The 24,000-nt window shown below is 57.3% G+C and overlaps 1 protein-coding gene across 3 annotated transcripts in view; it reads left to right on the top strand.

The window, feature by feature from the left end:
* FAM53B (family with sequence similarity 53 member B) overlaps positions 1-24,000 on the top strand; it is a 116,276-nt gene that overhangs the window by 49,320 nt on the left and 42,956 nt on the right. For all 3 annotated transcript variants that reach the window (XM_047760700.1, XM_047760699.1, XM_047760701.1), the window contains one exon: positions 11,780-12,558. In XM_047760700.1, the coding sequence (XP_047616656.1) occupies positions 11,780-12,558 (779 nt within the window). The remainder of the gene's footprint in view (positions 1-11,779; positions 12,559-24,000) is intronic.

The raw sequence follows: 24,000 nt of genomic DNA, 5'->3' as shown, positions 1-24,000 counted from the left end.
TAGAAGAGTCCATCAGTTCGTTTCAGTGTTGTCCTAGTAGGTATTTATTGAGTAGCTACTCTGTGTCAGGTGCTCCGTGTGGGAATCGATTGGCTCAGCCCTTGCCCTCAGGCAGGTTTCTGTCTCATGGAGGATAAAGACCAGGGAGCAGTGAAATCCCCATGGATGAGGGCGACTTCCACATCCGTGCCCACGGCAGGCCCTCAGAGCTCTGGGCACATCGGTGCATCTTCTGCCCCCACCCCATCTTGCACCTGGCAGGTGTTCATAGGATGTAAAGAGATAGCAGCACACAGGAGGTGCCGGCTCAGCCCCTCCCATCTCTCTCCCCTTCCTGCACTTGCTGAGGTGGGAATGTCAGTGGTCCCGCCCGGGTTGCGTGCTGGTGGGCGCTCCCGTGGCTCCTGCAGCCCAGTGAACCCCAGGCCTTGCCCTGTGACATGAGCTGCAGTGAGACGTCATCCCACGCCTGCTTTTCAGTAGCAGCAAAGAAGACAGACACCCAGTGGGTCCAGCCAGACCTCTCAAGAGGGTTTGAGGGGGTTCCCGCTGTGGCTTAGTGAGTTAAGAACCTGACTAGTATCCATGAAGATGCAGGTTTGATCCCTGGCCTCACTTAGTGGGTTAAGGACCTGGCATTGCCATGAGCTGTGGTGTAGGTTGCAGATGTGGCTCGGACCTGGCATTGCTGTGGCTGTGGCCTAGGCCGGCAGCTGCAGCTCCGATTGGACCCCTAGCCTGGGGGTACAGCCCTAAAAAAAAAGGCATTTGGGGCACTTCCAGGGCTGGACAATGCTCTGTGAAGATAAAATGTCATAGTATTCTAATCACCAACCCCCCCGCCCCCGCCCGCCTGTCTCCTGAAGATAGAGGACTCAGGTTCTGGCCCCGATCAGTGGAATTCTCCCGAGAGCTGGGGACAGCTTGGCCCCGAGACTCAGAGCATTTTCCTTCTAGGCCCCCACGCGAGGGTCCGAGCTGGACGCTGGGACGCGTTGGAGTTTCAGAAATCCCCTTAAGAAAATCCAGGCCGGCGCGTGAGGGTGGGGAGTGCCTGTTTGCTTCCTCTTAAAAAGCCACCCTCGCAAGTAGCTCAGCCTCCTCTGCACCCGCTGAGATAAAATGCTTTACGAATATAATCAGCGCTCACGACAATGTTTTGTTTCTAAGCACTTCATGCTCCCTTATTGTGAGCCGGACTCCAGGCCCCGCCCCACCTTCGTCCCCCCACCCCCTCCAAGTTTGGGGACTTGATACAAAGAAGTGGTTTTGTTCTTTTCCAAAGGGGGAGGGGAACAAAGGCAGCACGAAGGGTGGATGGGAGAAGCCGGGGCGGAGCGGAGCCAAGCGGCCGGCCGGCCCGCTCTGTGCCAGGGCTGAGGGCCCCTTCTTAGGCTGCCCGCCCAGCCTGGTCGCCCCAAGGCCCTTTCCAGCAGAGAGGAGGCTGTGCTTCTTGGTTTCTTTTCTCACCTCCCAGACCATCCTCATCACACCTTCTGTGCTGAACCGGAATTTCCTCCGCCAACAGCTTCTCTGGGGAAGAGCCGTGCACGCCCTTGACACAGGAAACTTGGGTTAGATGGCAGTTTCATGGGCGTGGCCCACCCACCGGTCAGCTGGCCCGACAGGCCAGCCAAACCCTCTTCCTGGCTGTGATTTCTAGTGGGTGAAGATGGGGGCCTGGCTGTTGGCGGGGGGAGGGGTGCCCCGGCATCCTTAGCACACAGCTGCTCCCCCGCCTCCACCATTCGTGGGGAAGGTGATGCTTCACGCTGGTCCAGGCTCACGTGTGCGCTCGTTGCATCTCTTTGGGTGAAACAGGGCCAGTGGGGTGAGAGCAGCCTCCACTCAGCACCCTCGGCTTGGCTAGTCGCACCCATTACGTGAGTTCCATGTTGCGGGAACACTGGATGCTGCACACTCCGTCTTCCTCCCCACTCAGCCAGGAGGAGACTGGAAAATCCGACAAAACGTGAGAAAGCACATGCGCCACTTGCCGCCCAAAGGCCCCTAGGGAAGTCGTGTTCACACAGGCCGGTGGGGAGTTCCCGTCGTGGCACAGCGGAAACGAATCCAACGAAAATCCGTGAGAATGCGGGTTCGATCCCAGGCCTCGCTCACTGGGCCAGGGATGCGGCATTGCGTGAGCTGTGGTGTAGATCGCAGACGCAGCTCGGATCCCACGTTGCTGTGGCTGTGGCGTAGGCCAGTGGCCACAGCTCCAATTCAGCCCCTAGCCTGGGAACCTCCAAATGCCTCGGGTGTGGCCCTAAAAAGCAAAAAAAAACGAAAAAGAAAGAAAGAAGATAGAAAACAGTGGACAGAGAACAAAAGAGTTCACATGCTGGAAACAAAAATTGGGTGGAAACCCATAATTACTTTAGGAGTTATGATAATAAATTATTTATTAATGTAAATTATTTCACAGGCAAAGAACATAGAGGAAACTTGAGCAGAAGGATCATACATTATGTATAAAAAGGAATTGTAAAAATATTATAGCAGCCCGACTTGTGCCACTCCGATTCAGGTTTGTCAGCATTTTAATTATAAGCCCTCACTTGCCGTGTTGAATTACTTGGCGGTTAAAGTCTGCTCTGTGATATAGAAGGATTTCTCCTGGGGGCACCCTCTGGACTAATTCTACGGGGTACACCAGTTGGCTGTGTTGTGTAGCATGAAAAGATTTCGCCTCGAGATCTGGTAGCTTTGGGTCTTTTCCCTCTGTCGCCGTTTGTCGCTGGAACCGGAATGTAGACTACACTGTTTAGGAAACCGCCAGCATTCAGAGGTGGAGCATTTTAGGTTTCCAAGAACAAATGAACACATGATGGAAACAAAATGAACAATAGCGGTAACAAAACCAGCGCTCCTCGGCCGAATTTCTGGCCTCTGCCGCCTTCTCGGTCTCTCGGAGGTGGCTGTTCTGCACATCATCGCTGGACGAGGGCCTCCTAAAAGAAACTGATTATTAACCAAAATAGGCTCGGCTCAGACATGTTTCCGTTTTAAAAAGTATGCCCGTAGGCAAGTGTGCATATGTATGATTTTTTACAAAACTTATTTCAATTAGTTATTTATTTATTTTTTATGCAGTCGTAGGTATGATTTTTCCCAGCACTAAAAAACTGTCAGGATTTTCCGTACAGAGGGCTGTCAGTTTTTCCCTGAAACATTTATTGGGTTCAGACCGTGTTTCTGGACTACAGTACAGATGGAAGTCGGTGCCGAGTGTGGTTGGCACGTGATGGCTGTTTACGGTGACAAGTGGAAAGGGAGCCTCCCGGGCTGCCTTCTCGCCCCGTCTGGTCTGACATGGGGAGGGGGCCCCAGAGGTGCCAGAGGACAGGGACTGGTGGCTGCCAGACTGGCCGTGGGCACCTTCACATGGTGCATCACCAGGTGGCCTTCCACATGGAAAAATAGGCATTAGAAAGCAGCCTGGCCCAAGTGCGAGAGCACGGCCTTGGGATTGCAGACTGCTCTTTGCTAGCTGTGTGTCAACGGGCGAGACGGGGGTGTTGTTCTGAGGTTTGGGTTCCCCATCAGTCACAGAGGGAGTGCCATTAGATGAGAATTATGCTTGGAGTATGTGCTCATGCTATTTCCCACCTTCAGCAAGGATCTCAGTGGGGTGTCAGTTATTTAGCAGTTATTTTGAGAGTTCCCTGGTGGCTCAGCAGGTTAAGTACCTGGCATGGTCACTGCCATGGCCCAGGTTTGATCCCCGACATGGAAACTTCTGCATGCTGCAGGTGTGGCCAAAATAAAAAACAAACGAACAGACAAAACCAAAACAGAACAAAAAACCAAAACAGTTGGAGTTCCCACTGTGGTGCAACGTGATCAGCCCTGTCGCTGCACCACCAGGACACAAGTTTGATCCCTGGCCCATCGCAGTGGGTTAAAAGATCTGGTGTTGCCCTAGCTGCAGCGCAGGTCACAACAGGCTCAGATCTGATCCCTGGCCTGGGAACTCCATATACTGTGGGGCAGCCAAAAAAGAAAAAAAAATAATGAGAATTTATTGACAGTTTCCTGAATCACTCTCCTGACTGCTCCTGTGTGATGGTGCCCAGCCTGACACACACATTGGTTTCGAGATGAATCGTGAGCAGCAGCCCGTTTCCAGTACTTTGTCCAAACCCACAGTCGGGTGGGAATCTGAAGGAGACCGGGCAAACCGGCCTGTCTCTTGAGAGTTTTGTTGCCGTTGCAAATCCTGGCTTTCCCCCGTGTATTTCTGAGTGCCCCTGGAGGCTGGGGATGGAGCAGGAGGACCATCCAGAGCCCATACTTCCTCATACAGATCGGGAAACTGAGGCCCACGCTCCTAAAGCCCAGTCTAGAGGGTTTTTTCTTCTTTTTTTTTGGAGGGGGTGGGGCTGGCACCCACAGCATATGGAAGTTCCCAGGCTAGAGGTCCAGTTGGAACTGTAGCTGTCTGCCTACACCACAGCCACAGCAACGCAGGATCTGAGCCTTGTCTGTGACCCACACTGCAGCCTATGGCAACGTCGGATCCTTAACCCACTGAGTGGAGCCAGGGGTCGAACCTGCATCCTCCTGGTTACTAGTTGGGTTCATGACCTGCTGAGCCACAATGGGAACTCCCTGGAGGGGTCTTTTAAGACACCTCTATACTGTCCGGAGATCCCACTGGGCCTCTTTTTGTAAGAGCAAGAATTTCCAGAAGCAGTGGCAGCTGCCATGGGCCACCCCCGGTCGGCTGGTGATAGCGGGACCCTAGTAACCACACTGAAGCCACTGGCCTCTCGGGCATCTCCCAGGGCCCCTGGAGCCAGTCTTCCCTCAGCAGGGCCAGTGGAGCGTTACATCCAGCCATCCTAACCCCGCAGCCTCGCGCCTTGGCTGAGGAGCATGGTATCCTATGTTGCTGTCTCTGACATTCTCTGATGCATTGCAGGTGAGAGGGCACAATAGAGGAGGACACTTGGGCAGGCAAAGCCCAGGGACCTTTTCTTCCTGACATGGCTCCGAGCTGAGCCTCCATTCTGGTGATTCAGGGAAAGAGGTGCTGCCGTGGGCCAGGAGCTCCAAAGTTCATCTAAGGGAGTTCCCTGGTGGCTCAGCAGGTTAAGGATCCAGCGTTGTCGCTGCTGAGGCACAGGTTCAATTCCTGGGAACTTCCAAATGCCACGGGATGCCCCCCCACTCCCCCCCCAATTTCATTTAAAGATAGGGACACCACTGGGGGGTAGCTCAGTCATAGTCTTGTGTGTTTTCCACCTGCGTTCATTTCATAAGCCTGCTTTGCTGAAGCCGGCTTCAGAGAGACACCCCGATTCCCTTGAGTTTCCCACTGAAAGGATTGGTGAGCTGCCCTCCCCCGCTCCCAATCCTGCATAGAGTCCTTGCAGCCCTGAGACCAAGTTAGCACACCCAGCCCGCAGGGCAGGGTGGGGACCGATGTCAGCACAAGTTGACAGGTGCGACATCCAAGAATGAGTCAGCCGGCCTTGATCTGGCTGGGGCCTGCCACCCGGCCCGGGCGGCTGCGAGAACCTTCTGTCCTGGGTCTGTGCTTCAGGTGCCTAACCTTTTCTAGAAACCGCATTCTGCTGCGCTCATGTCCCCGCGAGGCGGCCTGTCAGCACAGCACAGCGCCGGCCGGGGCCCTAGATCGCCTCTGTCTTCTCAGCATAAGAAGGCTTGTTGTCCACTGAGAATCTGGGCCCTGGGAATTTCCCTTCAAGTTTAAGGGCAGAAATGGAAACAAGAACATTTGAGGTCAGATGCTATTTGTGTTCTTCTGGGTGTTGTGTTCCTTTGAGCTTTAGATCTGTGCACCCAGCCGCCTCCTGCTGCTCTGAATCAAGGGGTCTCAGGACCACAGCCCGGGAGGGGAATCTGAGCTCCTGTCCCCACGTGTGTGAGCATCGGCTGCTCCGATGCCGCCCAGGCTTCCAGACGCTGCAGGCGGAGCCTCAGCTTTGAAAGGTCATCGACTCAGTCCATCTGTGAGAAAACTAGATGGTCTGTGTGCTGTTTGTGGTTTTTCGTGGTTGGCCTGCTCCTCTGTAGGAAAACCTCTGTGTGTGTTTATACCCCCCCCCGACACACATGCACCCACTCCCGTGTATGATCTCAAACGCGTGAAGCTGAGACATAGAGAAACTGTCGATGCTCCTGACGGTGAGTCACAGGGACCGCCTAGAACTTAAGTGGCCACTGCCAGTGTCCGGGGCTGTGCCATGTCTGCTGGAGGCTCGGTCCCTGGAGCTTCCCTGAGGGGCTTCAGGCCGGGGCGTGTCTCGGGGGCAGGGACGGGTCACACCATCCCCTTCTCGTGACCTGTCGGCTTCTCGGGCCTTTTGCACTGGTTCTCCCCCCAGAATGTGCTGTGCAACTGGGAGTCCCCACCCCCTCCTGTGAAAAGGGACTTTGAGGTATTCGAAGGGCAAGGTTATCCTTCTCTGAAATTCTACCGTGTTACTGAACCCAAACAAAACAGACGCCCAAACACCAACTTTCAGTGATGTTCTGAATCCAGGTCTGTAGGGACTGGAATTGTCAACCCTCCAGAAGCTTCCTGATGTGGCCGGACGGTCTGACTGCGCTGCTGCAGAGGTGTCTGAGAACCCGGGCCCCTAGCCTGTAGTCTAGAGCACTGGTTCTCAACAACTTTACCTTAAAATAAGCTACGCAGGTTCCTGCCCCTAGGGATTCTGTTGATCGGGCAAGTTGGGGACTGGGCCTAGGAATCTGCATTTTAGTCCCCAGAGGCTGCTCCTGCAGGTGGTCCTGACATCACACTTGGAGGAGGCCTCGTGCAGCACATCAGGGCACCCACTCCAGCCAGGTCCCACAGGGTTGGTACCCAGGGCCGGAGGATGGAGGCTCCACTCTCCCAGGCTTCTCTAGTGCTGCCGTCACGGTCATGGCCGCCGTCGGGAGAGTCCCTTCTGTCCTTGCAGGCCCTGTGCTGGGCGGCCGTGTCGTTCTCAGATCAGCTCTGGGAGCTGGTTACGTTCCGTCCCCCTCATTTTAACAGGAAGAAACTGAGGCTCTGAGAGGTTAAGCAACTTTCAGAGCTGAGGCTCGAACCCAGGTCCACACCCTTCCCACCACAGCAAGGGAGCCCTGCTTGGTGGACTCCACGTCCATGGCCATTGTCGCTTTTGAAAGCGTTGCAGTTGTTTGTGCAGCAGCGATATTGAATGGAGGGGCGGGGGCGCCCGCATCCTCTCCTTGAAGCCTCACTGCGGCTTTTTGTATAACGTGATGTCAGGCCTGACGCTCAGGGCGGTTTGCCATTAAAAATTAGCTTCTATTCCTGTTTCTTTTGTCCGGTGACCTGACCCAGCAAATCGCCTTCTGTTCCCTGAGCGAAGGAGGAAAACACAAGGGCTAAACATAGCCTCGATTGTTTTGACTTTTCTGATATTGTGCTTCTTGAAGCGATAAAGATAGAAACAATTAAAATATTATCTGCCCCGCAGACAGAACAAGTGGCCACCTGGCTGGTGTTGACACACAATAGCAGTGCTCGGTATCGAGCCGTGAGTGCTCTGTGTTTTCAAAGTATCTGAAACATTGCCGGGCCAGCCAGCCTCCCGGGAGAAAGTTCACACCCAGCCATCCACGGCCCGGGCTGGGGGGTGGGGGTGGGGGTGGAGTTCAAGGCACAGCCTGGGTTGGCGCTGCCCGGCCAAGGGACAGTTACCTGTGTCAGGGACAGAAGATTACGTGGGACCAAGTGAATGGCCACGGTCTGCTCTGCAGTTTGCATCTGCCCTTTGTCATCCTCTCCTTCCTCTGCCCAGCGCTGGCTGAGGTCCCCTGTAGGCCACGCTCTGCACAGGCCCTGGAGTGTCCCTCGTGCCCAGTGTCCTCGAACTTGGAGCTCGGTAGAAGAGGTGGAGACAGATGTAAGCAGATAATTCAGGTCCGGTTAACCTGAGCCATCTGATTGACAGTCTAGGTGAAGAGGTGCAGGTGCCCAGAGGATCTGCAGAGGATGCAGCACATGCAAGACAGGAGGGAGGAGAGAGGCGGGAGAATATTCCAGGCCTCTGCAAAGGTGTGGAGCTGTGAAAGGAGAAGCTGCAGCCCCACTGCCGTGGCACTGTACCCGCGTGTCACCGGTGGACTGGGTGGAGGACGGACTCAGTCCTCTCCACAGCAGAGACATCGCGTGCATTAAGGTCCGGGAAGCTCAGCCCCTAGAACAGAGTGGAGCCGGTCCGTGTGCGAGTGGGAACGCGGTAGGATTTGCCGTCCAATCCCGGTTCCCACTGGGGACTTGAGAGGTGACCAAAAAACAAACGGAACGCGGACCCCCCGGCACACAGATGTTACCTATGCCCATTCCTGCCATCGATTTATTAAACTTCAGTTTTATAAAGAATTGCCAGTGCAGCAGAATTACTCTTCAGGGCTGCGTACCCAGAACCAGGAGCAGCGGGCTTTCTGGGCTGTTTCAGGCATTTCTCAGGGATGATGTTGGCTCTGCCTGCCTCTCCTCTGACTTCTGATGTCACAGGAAGTTTGGTGCCCCTGCTGCAGAGACCATGAGTAGGCGGGGTTCTGGATGCCAGGCTGAAATGTTTGCCTTTCCTTCTGAGGCAACGAAAAGGCAACTCAGAAAGTTCTCTTGAGGCAGAGAGGAGCCGGAACGGGAGTCGGGGGCCCAGAGGGGTCCAGTCAGGATCACGGGACGGCCACGGAGAGCAAGGATGCTGCCGAACGAGGGCCAGTGCGCAAGGCTAGCTGGCTCCCAGTTCCCTTTTGTTCTCGTGATTTCCCTAGAGATGGGGAAAATTCCAGGGCAGTGAGGCCAAAATGGAACAGAAGGTGGTGTCTTCCGAGGATGGGATCCATCTCCATTTCTCGGGTTTTCCCAGGGCCCGCTAGAGCCCTTCTCTAGAGGACTTCGGGCTCCTTAAGTCCAGGCCACCGCGGGGCCACTTGGGACCTCACTGCTCTTGTTGGGCCCACTGGTTCCTTCCTTAGTCGGCCACATTCACGGCCCATCTGGCGCCGCCAGAATGCTTCGTCCCGCGAGAGAAGTGAGTGGCCAGCATCGCTGGATGGGAGAAACCAAAGGAGCACCCCCAGAGCAGACTGGGGTCGTAGTCGGGCGCTGACCCGGGCGCAGCCCCAGGAGGCTTGGTGGTCAGGTCCGCGTAGGAAACATATCAGCGCGAGGGAGACGAGAGAGAAAAGCCAGCTAGCTCTCTGCCACTCGACCATGGCCTTCCTGGTTCAGTTCCTCTTTCTCGCCCCATATAGCATGTATTTTACTGCAGAGGAATCATGCTGTCTATACAGTTTTATATCCTGTTTCTTTCTGCTTCGTATTGCGTCAGTACCATTTCCCCCCCTCATTAATATTCTTTAAAACTGCTGTTTTCATGGTCCATGTTATTCCTTGATGCTTTATTTAACCAGCCCCCTGCTTGAGGACATTTTAGTTGTGTTTACTGTTTTGCTATCACGCCTCTCATTTTGAAAAACATTCTCAGACATAAAGGCCCCTTTTTTCTGAGGATCACTTTTCTTTTTCAAAATCAGGTAACAGAGACGGTCGTGACTCACTCAGTGTTTGTATTTTTAGAAATTTTACTTTAGTGTTAGTTTATTGAACGTTCAATTGCTGACGAATGTCTAGTTGAAACCTTTTTAAAAGAATGTGGGAGTTCCCGTTGTGGCTCAGCGGGTTAAGAACCTGACCTGTATCCATGAGGATGTGGGTTTGATCCCTGGCCTCGCCCAGTGGGTTGAGGATCCGGCGTTGCCTCAGTCTGCCGTGTCGGTGGAAGATGGGGCTCGGATCTGGCGTTGCTGTGACTGTGGCATCGGCCAGTGGCTGCAGCTTCGATTTGACCCCTGGTCTGGAAACTTCCACATGCTGCAGGTGCAGCCCTAAAAAGACAAAAAAAAAATGTGAATATTCAAGGAGTAGTGAACAACATAAATGCTCTTTTCATAAAAGTAATTTGGGGTAGCAATTTGTCCGAATCAGTTCAGGGGCCGTGTGCTGAGCCTCACTGGGCCCCAGCAGATTTCAGGGATGAGATGACCTGGACACTCGGTGTGAGTCCCATCTTGTTCCCAGCTGGCTTGGCTCAGCTTGCGGCCCATCTCTCTGCTGCACCTCCAGCTTCTAAGGCCCTCCCGGGGGAGCAACCTCTGGCCGATTCTGGCTGTGTCCCTGACCCAGGGTCCCGGCCCCTCCGGCTTGCATCTCATGGCTGCACGGGGTGCCCTCGAGGAAGGAGCGTCACATTCAGCTCCGACTTGGCCTTTCCTTTGGCTCACGAAGCTCTGTGCTGCAGTGTGGTGAAAAGAGCATGGGCTTTGATTGTTAGCTGTGTGGCTTAGTCACCCCAAGCCCGGGTCTCCCCCTGTGGGCAGGGAAGTTGGCCACGCAGGGCGCTATGGGGGATACACCACCCACGAGAATCAGTGTGCGTGGAACACCTACCGAATGTCATTCTCTCCTTCGGTTGACTGACAGACTCAAACCATACTTTTCTCCATATTCACATTTGCACAGTTTATGAATGTGTGTAGATCAGGAAAAATAGAAACGTGCTAACACGTTGATCCCTGGCGGCACTGCACATCTCCTAACTCGGCTTTTGTGTTACGAGCTCAAGTGCAAGAACTCTGTCACATTTGTCTTGACTGTCCTAAAAGTCTCAGCACAGTGCCCGATTGCATGGTAGAAAAACAGCAAATAGTTCTTGACTCTTTCACTAAAGCAAGGGCTCAAGTGCAGAGTCAGCATTTTCTTGCAGGCTTAGCTTGTTTACGCATGCATTCAAGTGGAGACCCGAATGTGCAAGCTCCTATCGTACCCTGAAGTCTCTGCAGCCCAAGACTTGCTCAGGGAGTTCCTGTCGTGGCTCAGTGGTAGTGAACCCCACTAGTATCCATGAGGATGCAGGTTCGATCCCTGGCCTTGCTCAGTGGGTTAAGGATCCAGCATTGCCATGAGCTGTGGTGTAGGTCATAGACGTGGCTCGGATCCCGTGTTGCTGTGGCTGTGGTGTAGGCCAGTGGCTGTTGCTCTGATTCCACCCGTAGGCTGGGAACCTCCATATGCCGTGGGCGTGGCCCTAAAAAAAAAGAAAAAGACTTGCTTGTTAGATTTTAGCCACTTTATCCTCCATTTCGGCAAGAGAGCCAGTGAACACAAGGAAGCCCTCGGTGATTGGCAGCTGTTGTTTGTGGTGGAGCACTTGGGTAGAGGGGACGTAATGCAGACCAATGTCCGGTTCTCTTGTCAGCGAGTGTTTTAGAGGTGGAATCCCAGGGAACTAGCCTGGCGGCACCTCCAGCCCCTCTCAAGTACTGACGGGCTCGTCTTTGGCCATGATCTTCCGCCAGGGCCCCGATTCCCAGCCCCAGAGCAGCAGAGCCCTGAGATGGGACGTGACAGACACTGCCCGACTCTGCTGCCTGCCAGGGCGGGGGTGGGGCGAGTCAGTTTCCCTTCCAGAAAATGAGAAGCGTTTGGGGCGAACAGTAGTGTTTTGGACTTTGCGGGAGGAGGTCCGGTTTGGTGGCGAGAGCCCTCTCCGGAGGCAGGGATGCCCGGAGCCCAGGCCTTGCTCCGCTTCTGACAACACCTTGGGACGCACGTCCCCGCTCGAGCCTCGGCTTCTCGTCTGTAAAGCGAGGTGGGCCTGGATGGCTTTTAAGAGCTTTCCGGCTCTAACGTCCTGCTTAAGATGGGTTCTTGGTAGGAGAGAGAGGGCCGGGCAAAGGCCTTCTCAAATCCTGTTTCTCTTTGTCCCTTATGCACCAGAAAATGACAGATGGCGAGACCTGGACAGGAAGTGCCCTCTTCAGATCGACCAGCCGAGCGCCGGCATCTGGGAGTGCCTGCCCGAGAAGTGTCAGGACAGCGCCCTGTGGCATCGGGAGGCGGCCACCACCTGCGCGGTCACCAACCTGATCAAAGACCTCAGCCTCAGTGACCACAACGGGAACCCCTCAGCACCCCCCAGCAAGCGCCAGTGCCGGTCCCTGTCCTTCTCTGACGAGATGTCCAGCTGCCGAACGTCGTGGAGGCCCTTGGGGTCCAAGGTCTGGACTCCGGTGGAAAAGCGGCGCTGCTACAGCGGGGGCAGCGTCCAGCGCTACGCCAACGGCCTGAGCCCCATGCAGAGGAGCTCCAGCTTCAGCCTCCCGTCCCGCGCCAGCGTGCTCTCCTCGCCCTGCGACCAGGCAGGATTGCGCCACCGACTTGGCATCCAGCCCTGCCAAGGGGCGCCGGGCTCGGCTGCCGGTGGACAGGTGGGCGACCTCTGGGGCCCCGCCCCGAGCCCCGTGGCCGGGGGCCGGCTTGACATGCAGCGGTCCCTCTCCTGCTCGCACGAGCAGTTCTCCTTTGCGGAGTACGGTCCGCCCTCGGCCAACAGCACGCCCGCCTCGACGCCAGAGCTGGCCAGACGCTCCAGCGGCCTGTCCCGAAGCCGCTCGCAGCCTTGTGTCCTTAATGACAAGAAGGTCGGTGTGAAGCGGCGGCGCCCTGAGGAGGTGCAGGAGCAGAGGCCCTCGCTGGACCTGGCCAAGATGGCACAGGTAAGAGCCCCAGAAGGTGCTGGATCGTGCCGCCCAGGCAGCCAGGTGCTTACCTGAGGTGCCACAGCCCTGGCCCGTCCCAGGCAGGTGCAAGCTGCCAGCTTCAGAAAGGCCCAGGAGTGGGTTGATTTCCTAGTTTTGAGAAGCCTATTTGGTGAAAGTTGAAAGCAAGCCCTCCTGTACAGTCATCTGTTTCTTTCCCTGTAAAATCAGCAATGAGGAGTTCCCCTGGTGGTGCAGTGGAATCAGCAGTGTCTCCGGAGCCCTGGGATGCAGGTTCAATTCCTGGCTCAGCACTTGTGGGTTAAGGATCCAGTGTTGCCCTGGCTGCAGGGTAGGTCACAACTGTGGCTCAGATCTGATCCCTGTCCCCAGAAACTCCATATGCTGTGGGGACGCCACAAGAGAAAAAAAATCCGAAGAGCCCTTTTGCTGCCACACAGTGGTAGGGGCACAAAAGCAGATGGATGTCGAGAGGCCCGGTGTGTCCAGGGGCTCCTCGGGCGCTCAGCGCCATGGCCCGAGCACCGTCTGCCCTGGTCTTGTTACGTAAGCGTCGGTCACGGCTGGGCGGGGTGAGAGCTTGGTCTTGCCTGTGAGTGTGGCCCTGTCTGGGCAGGCAAGCTTTTCAGGTGGCACAATGTCTTCCATCAGGAGCTGGTGCCACCTTTTCAGCTGGGCCGCCTTTCATTTCACGATGAACATATAGCTCCTGCGCATGGAGTTTCCTTCTGTCTCCTTTAGGGTTCCCGCCCAGCCTTGAGGTCCCCCCAAAAGAAGGGGTGCAGGAATCTCCAGTCTAGAGCCCACACCTAGCCCCCAAGTCCAGACTTTGGGCCGCTTTTGTGCCAGAGCCCAGGCCCTGGCCTGGGGCAGCGGGAGGACCAGTGGGTGGTGCCCTGCGGGGTTGGCTTGGGGAAGAGCTGGGCAGGACCAGGCAGATGCCACCTGCTGCCCTCATCTTCAGCTTCCCTTCCATCCATCGCCGCTCCAGGCGTGTCCCTTTCTTTGTCCTAAGTGCTTTGCTAGCTAGACAACCGTCAAACACATGCATTTAAGTTGGACGGGCGAGTGGAATTTTCCTTCCTGGAGACATTTAAATGGGCAACAAAGGCGGGAAAGGTAACAGAGTTGGGTGACTTCTGAAGGAATACCCAGAGCCCTGAGTTCTGGGTGTGATAAATGGCTTCAGTTAAATTTTTAATGCTGAGCTTATTTTATTAGCTAATAAGCTAGATAGGTAATAAAAACAGCTTACACGTGTTATTATATTTTACTAGCCACAAGTTGGAATAACACCGCTGGCATCACTGGAGACATTTCCCGTCCTCACTTGGGTAGAAACCATTTAAAAATATATTTCTCAGTGGGGCTGTGCCCAGATGTATAGATGGCTTCATCAGCTGCAGGCAGGCCTCCAAGACCCTGACTGAGGAGGCTGCCCTCATTCTGCCTGTCTCGAGGCCCGAGGGCGGTGGGGGGTGGAGCGGGCAGAGTCCAGGGAATGCAGAGAAAGGGCCTCTGGGGAGCATGTGGGCCAGAGGGCCCTGGCCAGCACCCTGGGGACGGCTGGGCCCTGAGCTGCCCCCCACCAAGCCTCCAGATGCAGCCAGCCCTCTTTCCATGGAGCTCTGCCTGCTCTGGCTCCCCTGCGGGATGATTTATGGCCTCGGGAGGTGGGCCTTGCTTCTCCAGAGCCTCGAGAGCCTGGCCTGTGGCTACCTCTGTGCATCTGAAGAGCCTGGATGCAGCCTAGAGCAGGGAGGGCCCTGTGCCCGGGCACCCTGTGTGCTGGTGTCGTGGGACCTGCTCTCGGCCAGATGGTGACTCATTGCCCCCAGACCCTGGCCTTGGGCGGGGCGTTCCCCGCATTTGTAGCTGCTAGGAAGCGAGCAGGTCTGCCTGGCTGTGGGAAGGCCGGCTTGAACCGAGGGTTGGTGCTGCTCCGTGTGTCCTGCCATCAGCTGGATGCCAGTCTCTCTCTTGTGGGTTTTTGACTTTGGTTTATAGAGCCACCTACCTGGCGGAGGCCTGGGGGCCAGTGAGCCACACGAGCCTCGCCGTCAAGGAGCCCCAGTGCTTGGCCCAGGGCCCCAGTGTGTGAGACACTCAGACACACAGAGTGAGTGCCTTGTCGGTCGGACCTTTGGGAAAATGGGCAGCTCTGATAAACCTGGCCCCCAGAGGCCCTGACCCGGTCCATGTGAGCGCCGTGCCCCCCAGAGCGAGGATGACAGCCAGAGCCTCTCCAAGCTCCCAGCAGGAAAGGAACCAGGGAGAGACTCAGACTGCAGGGGAGCCCAAAGGTGCCGAGGTCCAGGGCACATTTGCGCTAGGACCAAAGGGCGGACGAGGTAGCTGTGACCTCGGGCCACGTCCATCCCAGCCCCTCCCAAGGAAACAGGCCCACTGGAACACGGTGTTTCCTTTAGATCCAAGCTGGGGGGGACATCGACAAATCAGAAGGCCTCAGAGATGGGCAGGAAGCTGGCAGCCCCGGGCAAAGTGCTTAACGTATCTGTGCAGCAAATAATAGCAGCTCTGCTGCCACCACCGACCATAGGACCTGGGAGGAATAGCGGAAGTAAGTGCGTGTGCTCACGTGCGGGTGTACCGTGTCTGTGTGTGTCTGTATGTGGATGTGGATGTGTACACGTTTGTGTGTGTGTCTGTGATATCTGTTAACACACGCACCCGCACATGCACACATCCCCCAGTGCCCTGGCTGCCGTCACAGTGGCCGGGCTCGGGAGGGGAGGCGTGGGCTCCTCCTTGGCGACTCCAGAGGCAGAGCTGGGCCCAGAGCGTGACGCTCAGAAGGTTCCCCTTCTCCGTGTTTGTCCGTCTCTTTCCTTCTGTTTTTACTGCCCCTTTTCTGCCCTTGCCACTTACTTCTTATTGTGGGTTCCTCTTCTTGCCTCATCCTTTTCTTTTGAAACTGGGAAGGAGGCCTGCCCTGTGGCTCTCCCCAGCCCGTGCTGCCTCCGAGCTTGGAGCCAACGGCGACAGAACCAGAATCACCAGCTGCCAGAGGAGTTGGGTGTGTGTGAACGTTCTCCTCTCAAGCCTGTCCCCTGTGGAACCAGGGTGGAAGTGACCCCTGGAGCCCACCAGGCGCCCCTCCAGATGCCCCACCCTCCACAGCCAGCATCCAGGCCCAGCTGTCCAGGTGGAAGCAGCAGGGCCCTTGTCACCCTTTCAGCAGGGAGGCTGCCGTGATGCAATGGGGAGGGGGCATTAGAAATGCCCTTTGGGTTGTCTTTGCTCGTGTCTTCTGAAAACCGGAGTGCCCGGCTCATAGGCCGGGAGCTGGGTCCTGAGCGAGGGACGGTGATGGTCAGAGGGAGGCCCCAGGGGAAGGGAGGAGATGACGCAGGGACCTGGCCTCCAAAGGCTGCCCGCCGCCCCCCACCCTCGCTCCTGTAACCGTAACTGCAGCCCCTCGGTCTAAGAACGAGACCCTCCAAGGCCACCGAGGGCCAGTCTTGCCCCGTCTGTACCAGGTCCTGTCCTGCTGACCTCCCTCCCCACCAGCTGACCAGCCTTCCTCACTTGGTCTGTCAAGGCCCCTTCTGCCTGGTGGGATTTTTGGGGTTTTTTAGTTACTATTTTTTGGCTTTTTAGGGCCGCACCTGCTGCATACGGAAGTTCCTAGGCTAGGGGTTGAATCAGAGCTGCATCTGCGACCTACACCGCAGCTCATGGCAATGCCAGATCCTTAACCCACTGAGCAGGGACAGGGATCGAACCCACATCGTCATGGATGCTAGTCAGGTTCGTTACTGCTGAGCCACAATGGGAACCGGGTGCCTGGTGTTTTATCTGAAGCCACAACCTCCCTTTTGCAGAATGACGACATTGTTGTGGAGGGCAGGGCCCAGCTTGAGCATGCGAGATGTTTGTTAGTGGGGCTTGTGCTGGCGGTGTTACGAGTTACTGCTTCTTTGAGACCTGGTTTGGCCACCAAGCATTGGTTGCCTCCCCGAGAGACCTGGGCCGTGCGTGACCGTTTAGATGTGCATCATGTGCGGGTGAGCCAAGATTTCAGAAAAAGCAACAGCTAAAGCTCACCCGCCGAATGCCGTGCCCTGGGTGTCACGGCCCCTGCTGCATGTTTAACCCCAAGCTGGTCAGCTTGAAAGAGCAACAAATTGTAGTTCTCAACAACAGTGCTTCAGACGGAAGGGAGACGCTGGTGGGAAGAGTCGGGATGCTGAAACAGAGGTTGGATTGACTGCAGCTGCCCACACAGTGAGCCCCCGAGCCTCGCTGAGCCGGCCCCAGAACAGGCAGCAACTGTGGTGTGAGCAGATGTTGGAGGGGCCCGTGAAAGCTGGCGGGGGGCCATCTGGGGTGGGGAAGACGCTTGAGGGAGAAACGCCACCGAGGGCCGGGGTGCTGCGGACAAGTCCAGGAGAGCGGGGTGGCCAGGGCCTTGGGGGCTCCGAAGGTGGGGGCTGATGCTGGAAGCCACCCGAAGGGTCATCAGAGCTGCTCGTCAGTAACGCCTGCCCCTCTGCTGGCAGGGTGGTCCCTGGGTGAGGGCTCCCCCCGCCTCCCCGTCAGCCCCTGAGCTCTGCCTGTGCTGGGGTGGGGGCTGCCCTAAACGACAGGTGGTCCTCTTGGCCACCGTGGGGGGCCCTCGGTGCTGGCTGCACCCCCTTCTCGCCCAGCAGCTGCAGGCAGCTGTGCTCTTCCCTGGCAGGACCCCTGGGCTCAGGCCTGATTTGCCCAAGTCTTTATGGCCTTTGGTCACCGCTGCCACGGCTTGCCACCTCGCTGGCCCCGTTTCCTGCCACCTTGCAGCCTGAGCACAACTTCCTGCCGGCGTGGCGACCTGCGCCGCCAGCAAGCGGAGGCGGCCAGTGGTGGGTCGCCTTTCCCAGTGCGAAATGCAGATGGATGTGACCATCTTTGAGAGGCCGTCACGGAAAGCCCTGGATTCCAGCTGGGGTGAAGTAAGGGCTAAATGAAAAGTAAAGGCGGGAGTTCCCATTTGGGCTCAGGGGGTTAAGGACCCGACATTGTCTCCGTGAGGATGCAGGTTCGATCCCTGGCCTCGCTCAGTGGGTTAAGGATCTGGCGTTGTAGATAGGTCTCAGATGGAGCTCGAACCCAGTGCTGCTGTGGCTGTGGCATAGGTCTCAGCTGCAGCTCCGATTCTGCCCCTAGCCTGGGAACCTCCATATGCTGCAGGTGTGACCCTAAAAAGAGAGAAAAAAAAGTGAAGGCAAAAACCACCGTCACCACATGAGGACAGTTGCTTCTGACGAGGGAACAGGATGGGCTTGAACGAAGGAAGAGCCTTTAAGACCCGGGCCGTCAGTGCGGCGGCTGTTAAGGGGCTCCTTCCACGTGCTTGACAGACACTGCTGCTGGGTCGAGGCCATCTTGTGGGTTGAACACAGGGCACGGCCTGGATGGCTCCTCTCCGCGATCTTGGCGGCCACTGCTTAGGACTGACCTGCCACCTCCGCTGCCGTCCCCCCCGCCCCAGGGGAGAGGTGAGGAGAGTCAGCGACGTGCCCAAAGCCGCGAGGCTTCTGAAGAGGCCTGGGAAGGCCGGAACCGGGGCCTCCTGACTGCGGAAGGAGGGCTCCTCCTGCTGCCTTGACGCCTCCCCCCGCCCCCGGGGGTGTCCTTTCCAGGTGGCCGATACCTGCAGGACCCAGAGGGCGGAGAGGTGAAAGTGCGCCCTGGGGTCAGGTGGGGCTCACTTGCCCACTCTTCCACTCTCGAGCCTTGTGCCCTTGGGCGGGTCACCCTCTGTGAGCCTCCATTTTCTCATCTGTAAAGTGGGGATCAAGGTTCCTGATTCTCATGGGCATGGGCATGGGCAGCAGTCACGTGGCCTGGATCTGCCCCCGGGTGAATACTTGGATTAACAACAGGGCCAGGCCCTGCCGTCCATCCCCTGGGCTTGCGGCTCCTGGCATAGGCGGTGACAGCGCCAGTCCGGGACCCTGCCCAGGTTGGGGTGGGCCTGGGAGGCCAGCTTCAGCTCCCTCTCTAGTCTTTCCTTTCCCTCGGAAGAGGCGTGTCTCTAACCCCACGGGACCCCTGATGGCGTTCTCATCATTTGAGGAAACCCCTGTGCAGACACCTGGCTCACTCCTTGCTGTCCCCAGGCACAGCCACCAGGTTGCATAAGCAATCTGCTTAAGGTCACTCAGATCGAGGCTGAGTGTTGACACAATAGCTTTGATCTCCTGGGGAAGGAAAAAGAGAAGGAGTTCAACTGGGGACATGCCAGGGAGGCAGCTTTTCATGGCACTTGGTGATTTTCCATGCTTTAATTGAGAGCTTTCGGAGCCATAGGGCGTTGGAGAAGATGTGAGGCAGCAAAGCTCAGGGATGCCCAGGGCTTTCTGGAGCGGGGTCTCTGCTTCGTAGCCAGTTGTCCAGATGGGAGCCCGTCCCGCTCCCCAGGCGAGCTTGGAGCACCACGCACATGATGCCAAGCCCTGCTGGGTGCTGCGCGCGTAGGTAGGAGGCAGATGCCCCGCCCTCTGGAGTCCACAGCCTGCGGGCAGGTGGAAGGCGAGTCTCTGGAAAACCTCTAATATGTAGGGTTGGATGTTCCCGAGGCAGGTCCTTCTGCGTGGTCGTTCTGCATCCCCACCCAGTGGCCCAGGTCTTGTGTTGGGCGGCAGGGTGAATGACCAGGAACCCGGCGTGGCTGTCAGTGTCCTGTCCAGATGCTGTGTGTGCTGGGCATCTCCGGTCCCTGGCATATAAAAGAGGCTAGGCTTCCAGAGTGTTCCCATGGTGCACTGGAATCATGGGATCCGTGGAAATAAACCCTGAGGCGGCCCTGGAAGGCTGGGTAGGGTGAGCGTGGGCCTGCGCAAGTATGTGTGCAAAGGTGGGAGTCAGGAAGGGGCTGGAGGAGCCCAGCCCGGCTGGAGCCGGGCGATTGAAGGGGCAGGGCGCCAAGCACAGTGGGTACCTTCGTGGTAGGTCCTCTGCACATGTTTGTCTTTTATTCTGAGTGCAAGGGAGTGACAGCATCCCCCCTTCTGGCTGGGGGGAGCCACATGGACTGAGGGGTCTGAGGGAGGCGGGGGGCTGTCGGCAGACGTGAGCGTGGGTTCGATCAAGGCAGGGGGAGTGGACACATTGATTCCGAATAGGGGCTCAGACATTCTGGACGTGCGACCAACAGGCTGGGCCAATGGGCTGATCTTGTCATTAGCTTCCAAGTCACCCTAGCCACAGACCCCACTGGGCTGAGAATCAATCACCCCGACCCCCAAAGCCACACTGGTTAGGTTCTGTGGATCGTAAGTCCCTCTTATTGTCTCACCTGCAGCCCTCACTTTGCCTGTATTTCTTCTCCATCTGTTCTCAGTAGAAGTGAAGTGTGGCCCATCACAAGGGATGTGTTTTGCTTCCACAAGTGTCCTTGAAACCATCCCGCCCCCAAGCCCTTATGCTTCAGTGCTTTGCCAGCCCAGGCTTCCCTCTCTTGACACCCTGGTCTCCAGGTCTCCGGCTCCTTTGCTGAAGCCCTGTCCTTGTCCGCTTGAAACTGGGCCTCCATCCTGGACTTGGCTGGGGAAGGCCGGGGCAGCTCGGAGCCGCAGGAGAGTTCTCGCTCGGCCTAGAAAGCTTGTCACGGCCGTGCCGCATCTGGTCTGTTGACAACAGCTGGGGCAGCATCTCTGGAAAATGTGGGGCCTGTCGTGGCTTCTGTGAATCTACTCATAGAGCCCAGGGACCCCTGCCCAGCCTGGAGGATGCAGGGGAAGGGGCCGGTGGACAGAAACCCAGAAGGATTTCAGCATCCCAGGCTTATTGGGGATGTCAGGTAACGCCTCCTGGGAAGGAGCGCCAAGCCCCGGGCGGGCTGGAGACGGGGAAGCAGCGAGAGGTGTCGCTGAGATGGACGTGTGATTCATTCCCAGCCGGCCCCGAGCTGACGACATGTGTGCTGCCTGCCGGCGCTTTATCCAGTCCAGGCTGCTGGCTTCCGTGGGGACCCGCGCAGGGTGAAACTAAGCCCATTTTGCCTCTTGTAACGCAGTCCTCCGTGGTCCCGAGCACGGCGTCGATGCAGACCCCCACCCCTGTTGACCGGAGCCCTTTAAAAGTATAACATTTTTTGGAGTTCCCGTCGTGGCGCAGTGGTTAACGAATCTGACCAGGAACCATGAGGCTGTGGGTTTGATCCCTGGCCTTGCTCAGTGGGTTAATGATCCAGAGTTGCTGTGAGCTGTGGTGTAGGTCACAAATGCGGCTCAGATCCTGCGTTGCTGTGGCTGAGGTGTAGGCCGGCGGCTACAGCTCCAGTTCGACCCCTAGCCTGGGAACCTCCGTCTGCCGCAGGAGCAGCCCTAGAAAAGGCAAAAAAAAAAGACAAGTAAATAAATAAAATAAAAGTATAACATTTTTGCGGAATGCGCCGTCCCGAATTCCTGCCCTTTCTTGCTGCTTCAGGCCACAGCCGAGAACTAGGAAAGCAAGTGCCGCGCAGGAGGGCCAGCCCTTTGCTGCGTCCCCAAGCCCCCAAGCTGGCAGGAACTCGGTTTGACTGGACTTGGAGTGGGTGTTAACTGCCTATTTATGGCAAGAAAATTAACAATGCCTCCTTTGAAAGCTCGGCACAGTAGAACTCTTGGATAATTCCTTTTTGGGGAGGGGGTGGGGTGGCCTTTTTTTTTTTTTCTGTCTTGGAAAACAAAAGAAATGGTTGCTTCCCAAATATAAGGCAACCACCAGAAGCTTCGTTTGTGAGCCGTAGCAGTGAGCTCACATCAGGAATATGTCACCGAAGGCCCCCAGGCCAGCCCCTTCACCGAAGTGGTGCAGGGTCCCTTCGTGGAGTGGGTGGTGGCTGTGGAGGGGGCTGCAGCCGTGCCGTGTACACGGGGAGTGTGGCAGGCCGCCTGGACCCACCAGGATCCTGCAGGACACAGTCACCATCCCGTGTGTCCAGCAAGTTCTATGCGGACAGCTGTGAACCAGGTTTTGGTGGGGCCGAGCGTGAACCCCAGGTGTCACGGAGGGCGACAGAGTTGGTTCTGTGGATGCTGGAAAAGCAGCACACTGGACTCTAGTGCCGACCCTTGGTGCCTGGGGAGCCCTGGGCCCCCTCCTCCTTGCAGCCCCTGCGTCATAGGGCCTGGCCGAGGGGCAGGCTGTGCAGACCCCAGCCCAGCCCTCTGCTCTCACTGCCATCTGGTGACCTAGAGCAGGAACCTGAGGACGTGCTCCCCTTTCTTCTCCACTCCCAGCAGAGATGCTCACCTGGCATCTGCCGGGCGCCTGGCATCAGCCAGGCCCGGGGTATTTCTGTAAGACACACACAGTGTGTCTTACTTCCATATAAGCTACTTTCTAGAAAGGGGTGGATAATAAGCAAGTAGGCAGTAGGCAAGGTACTTCCAGTGGCGACATGTGCTGTCAGGAAGACAAAGCAGGCTGGTGTGTTCAGAACTCCAGGTGGGGGAGAGGGGGTGGCAGAGGCCGGCTGCAGACTGGAGGGCGGGCGGCCTCCCTGCGGAGGTGATCCAATGACAGGGTGCCTTGAGCCACACCAGGGAAGTGAGGGGGAGCATCCTGAGTAGAAGGATGAGGAAGTAAACCCTGAGCTTGGGAGGCGGGCTGGGCTTGGCCAATTCAGGGCACAGCAAGCTGGCGACTGGGGGCGCTGGGGGCAGGGGTGCAGGAGGGGCTGCAGGGGGTGGGGGGCAGCAGGGCTGGCTTGACTGGGACCTTTGTCCTAAGTCCAGGGCAGGCCAGCATGGTTTTCAAGCCAGAATCTGATGGGATCCACTGGGTCTGGGACCCTGTGAATCAGTTGCTTGGGGGATTTAACCTCAGCCACACCTGGGAGAGGCCGTGGTGCCAAGAGGTCACGGCGTGTGAGGCAGTTAGGCAGGGACCCCAACGTTAGAGGGCTGGGGGGACCTGGAGGGAGGGACTCAGGCCTGCTGCCATGTGCCTGTCGAGGTGGAATGCCAGCTCCCATCCCCTGCAGCTGACCGGCCAGTGGCAGCAAGTGGCTGTTGGCTCGTCCCCGCTTCCCCTTCACACGTCAGCCGGGCTCAGCTGGGGAGCAGGTCCTCCCTCCTAACCGTGCTGGCCCGCATCTGCGGTGGCAGGGGGCATGGAATGTTCTGGGGCCCTCCCTCAGGGCGCGGTCCCCTCATCCAGCTGGGCTAGGCTTCTCTCCATCCTTTCAGGGAAGGAAATGAGTGTTGGCTACCTGCTCACGTGCCGGGGGCAGAGCCGAGACGGGAGCCCTGGCCACCCCTCGGCCCCCGAAGCCTGGGAGCCATGGCCCTTCTTGCTGGGGTGGGTTCTGCCACCACTTTCACACCGCAGAAAGGGTCTGGGACCTGCTCTGGGCTTGGGGTCCCCTGAAGGTCAGGCGAGGGTGGTGACCTTCTCATCCCGGGCTGCAATGACCCGGAGTCTCAGGATGCTCTCAGGAAGCGTGGCTGTTATTTACCGTGCCATTATCGCCACCACCACCGCCCCCCCCCACTGCTGAGAAGCCTTGAAACTCTGTATCAGGCCGTCTGATAGACACGTCCTCCCAGCCCTTGGGCAGACTCTGCATCTCTTGAGCCGCAAGTTGCCTGGTTGGCAAACCCGGGTACTGGCCTTAAAGGGGCCCCGTGGTTTGGCCCCAGGGCCTCCCAGGAGGCCGTTTCAGCTCTGCCCTAGCAGGATGGTCCTGCCTTCCTGCAGGATGGTTCCAGACCCTTCCCTGTACAAGGCTGGAGCACAAGAGACTGGCCCGCAGTCAGGTTTGGCTGTGCCGAGGGGAGGCGTCCGGAAAGTGTCGGTTATGTTCTGCAGATGGATGTGTCACAATCTGGAATCATCCTTTTAGCGCCCAAAGCAGAGCCATCATATACGTTTTTGTGATTTGCTGGAAGATCCCTAAGCCCTTGGCCACCGCCATCCCCCCTCATCCCCAGAGGGGCTTGTCTTATGGGTTGGGGAGAGCTCCCAGCCAGCTCTGCGCTTGGCGAAGCCCAGGGCCTGGCCGGCCTCCCCTCCAGCGCCCAGCCAGGCTATTCTGGATGCAGCTGCTGGGCACTCCTCTCCCTTCCCCCCTCGGGTCCTGCTCTTGCTCTGAAATGATGGGCCTGCCTGCATGTGGGGAGAAGAGGCACGAGAACTGGGCCATCTGTGTCCCAGAAGGAAAATTCCTACCAAGCCCCTTACTGAGCTGACTGGGCAAAGAAGAGCAAAGGTGGCGTTGAGGGTTTGCTGTGCGTGTGGCTCGGCCAGGCCGGGGCTGTGCCCACACTCACACAAGGGGCCCTTTTCTCCCTGTCCCCACATTTCTTATCACCTCTTTCTCATGTGGGTACCCTGAGAAGATTCTGAGACCAGGGGAGGGCCTTGTGGGCCCTCCAGTCGTCTTCTCCCATCATGCCGTTCTGTCTCGAGTGTCACGTGTCCCCTTGGAGGGACTCGGTGCCG

This window comes from Phacochoerus africanus, chromosome 15 (assembly GCF_016906955.1).
Source record: "Phacochoerus africanus isolate WHEZ1 chromosome 15, ROS_Pafr_v1, whole genome shotgun sequence".
NCBI lineage: Eukaryota > Metazoa > Chordata > Mammalia > Artiodactyla > Suidae > Phacochoerus > Phacochoerus africanus.
This window is presented reverse-complemented; position numbering and strand designations above follow the sequence as displayed.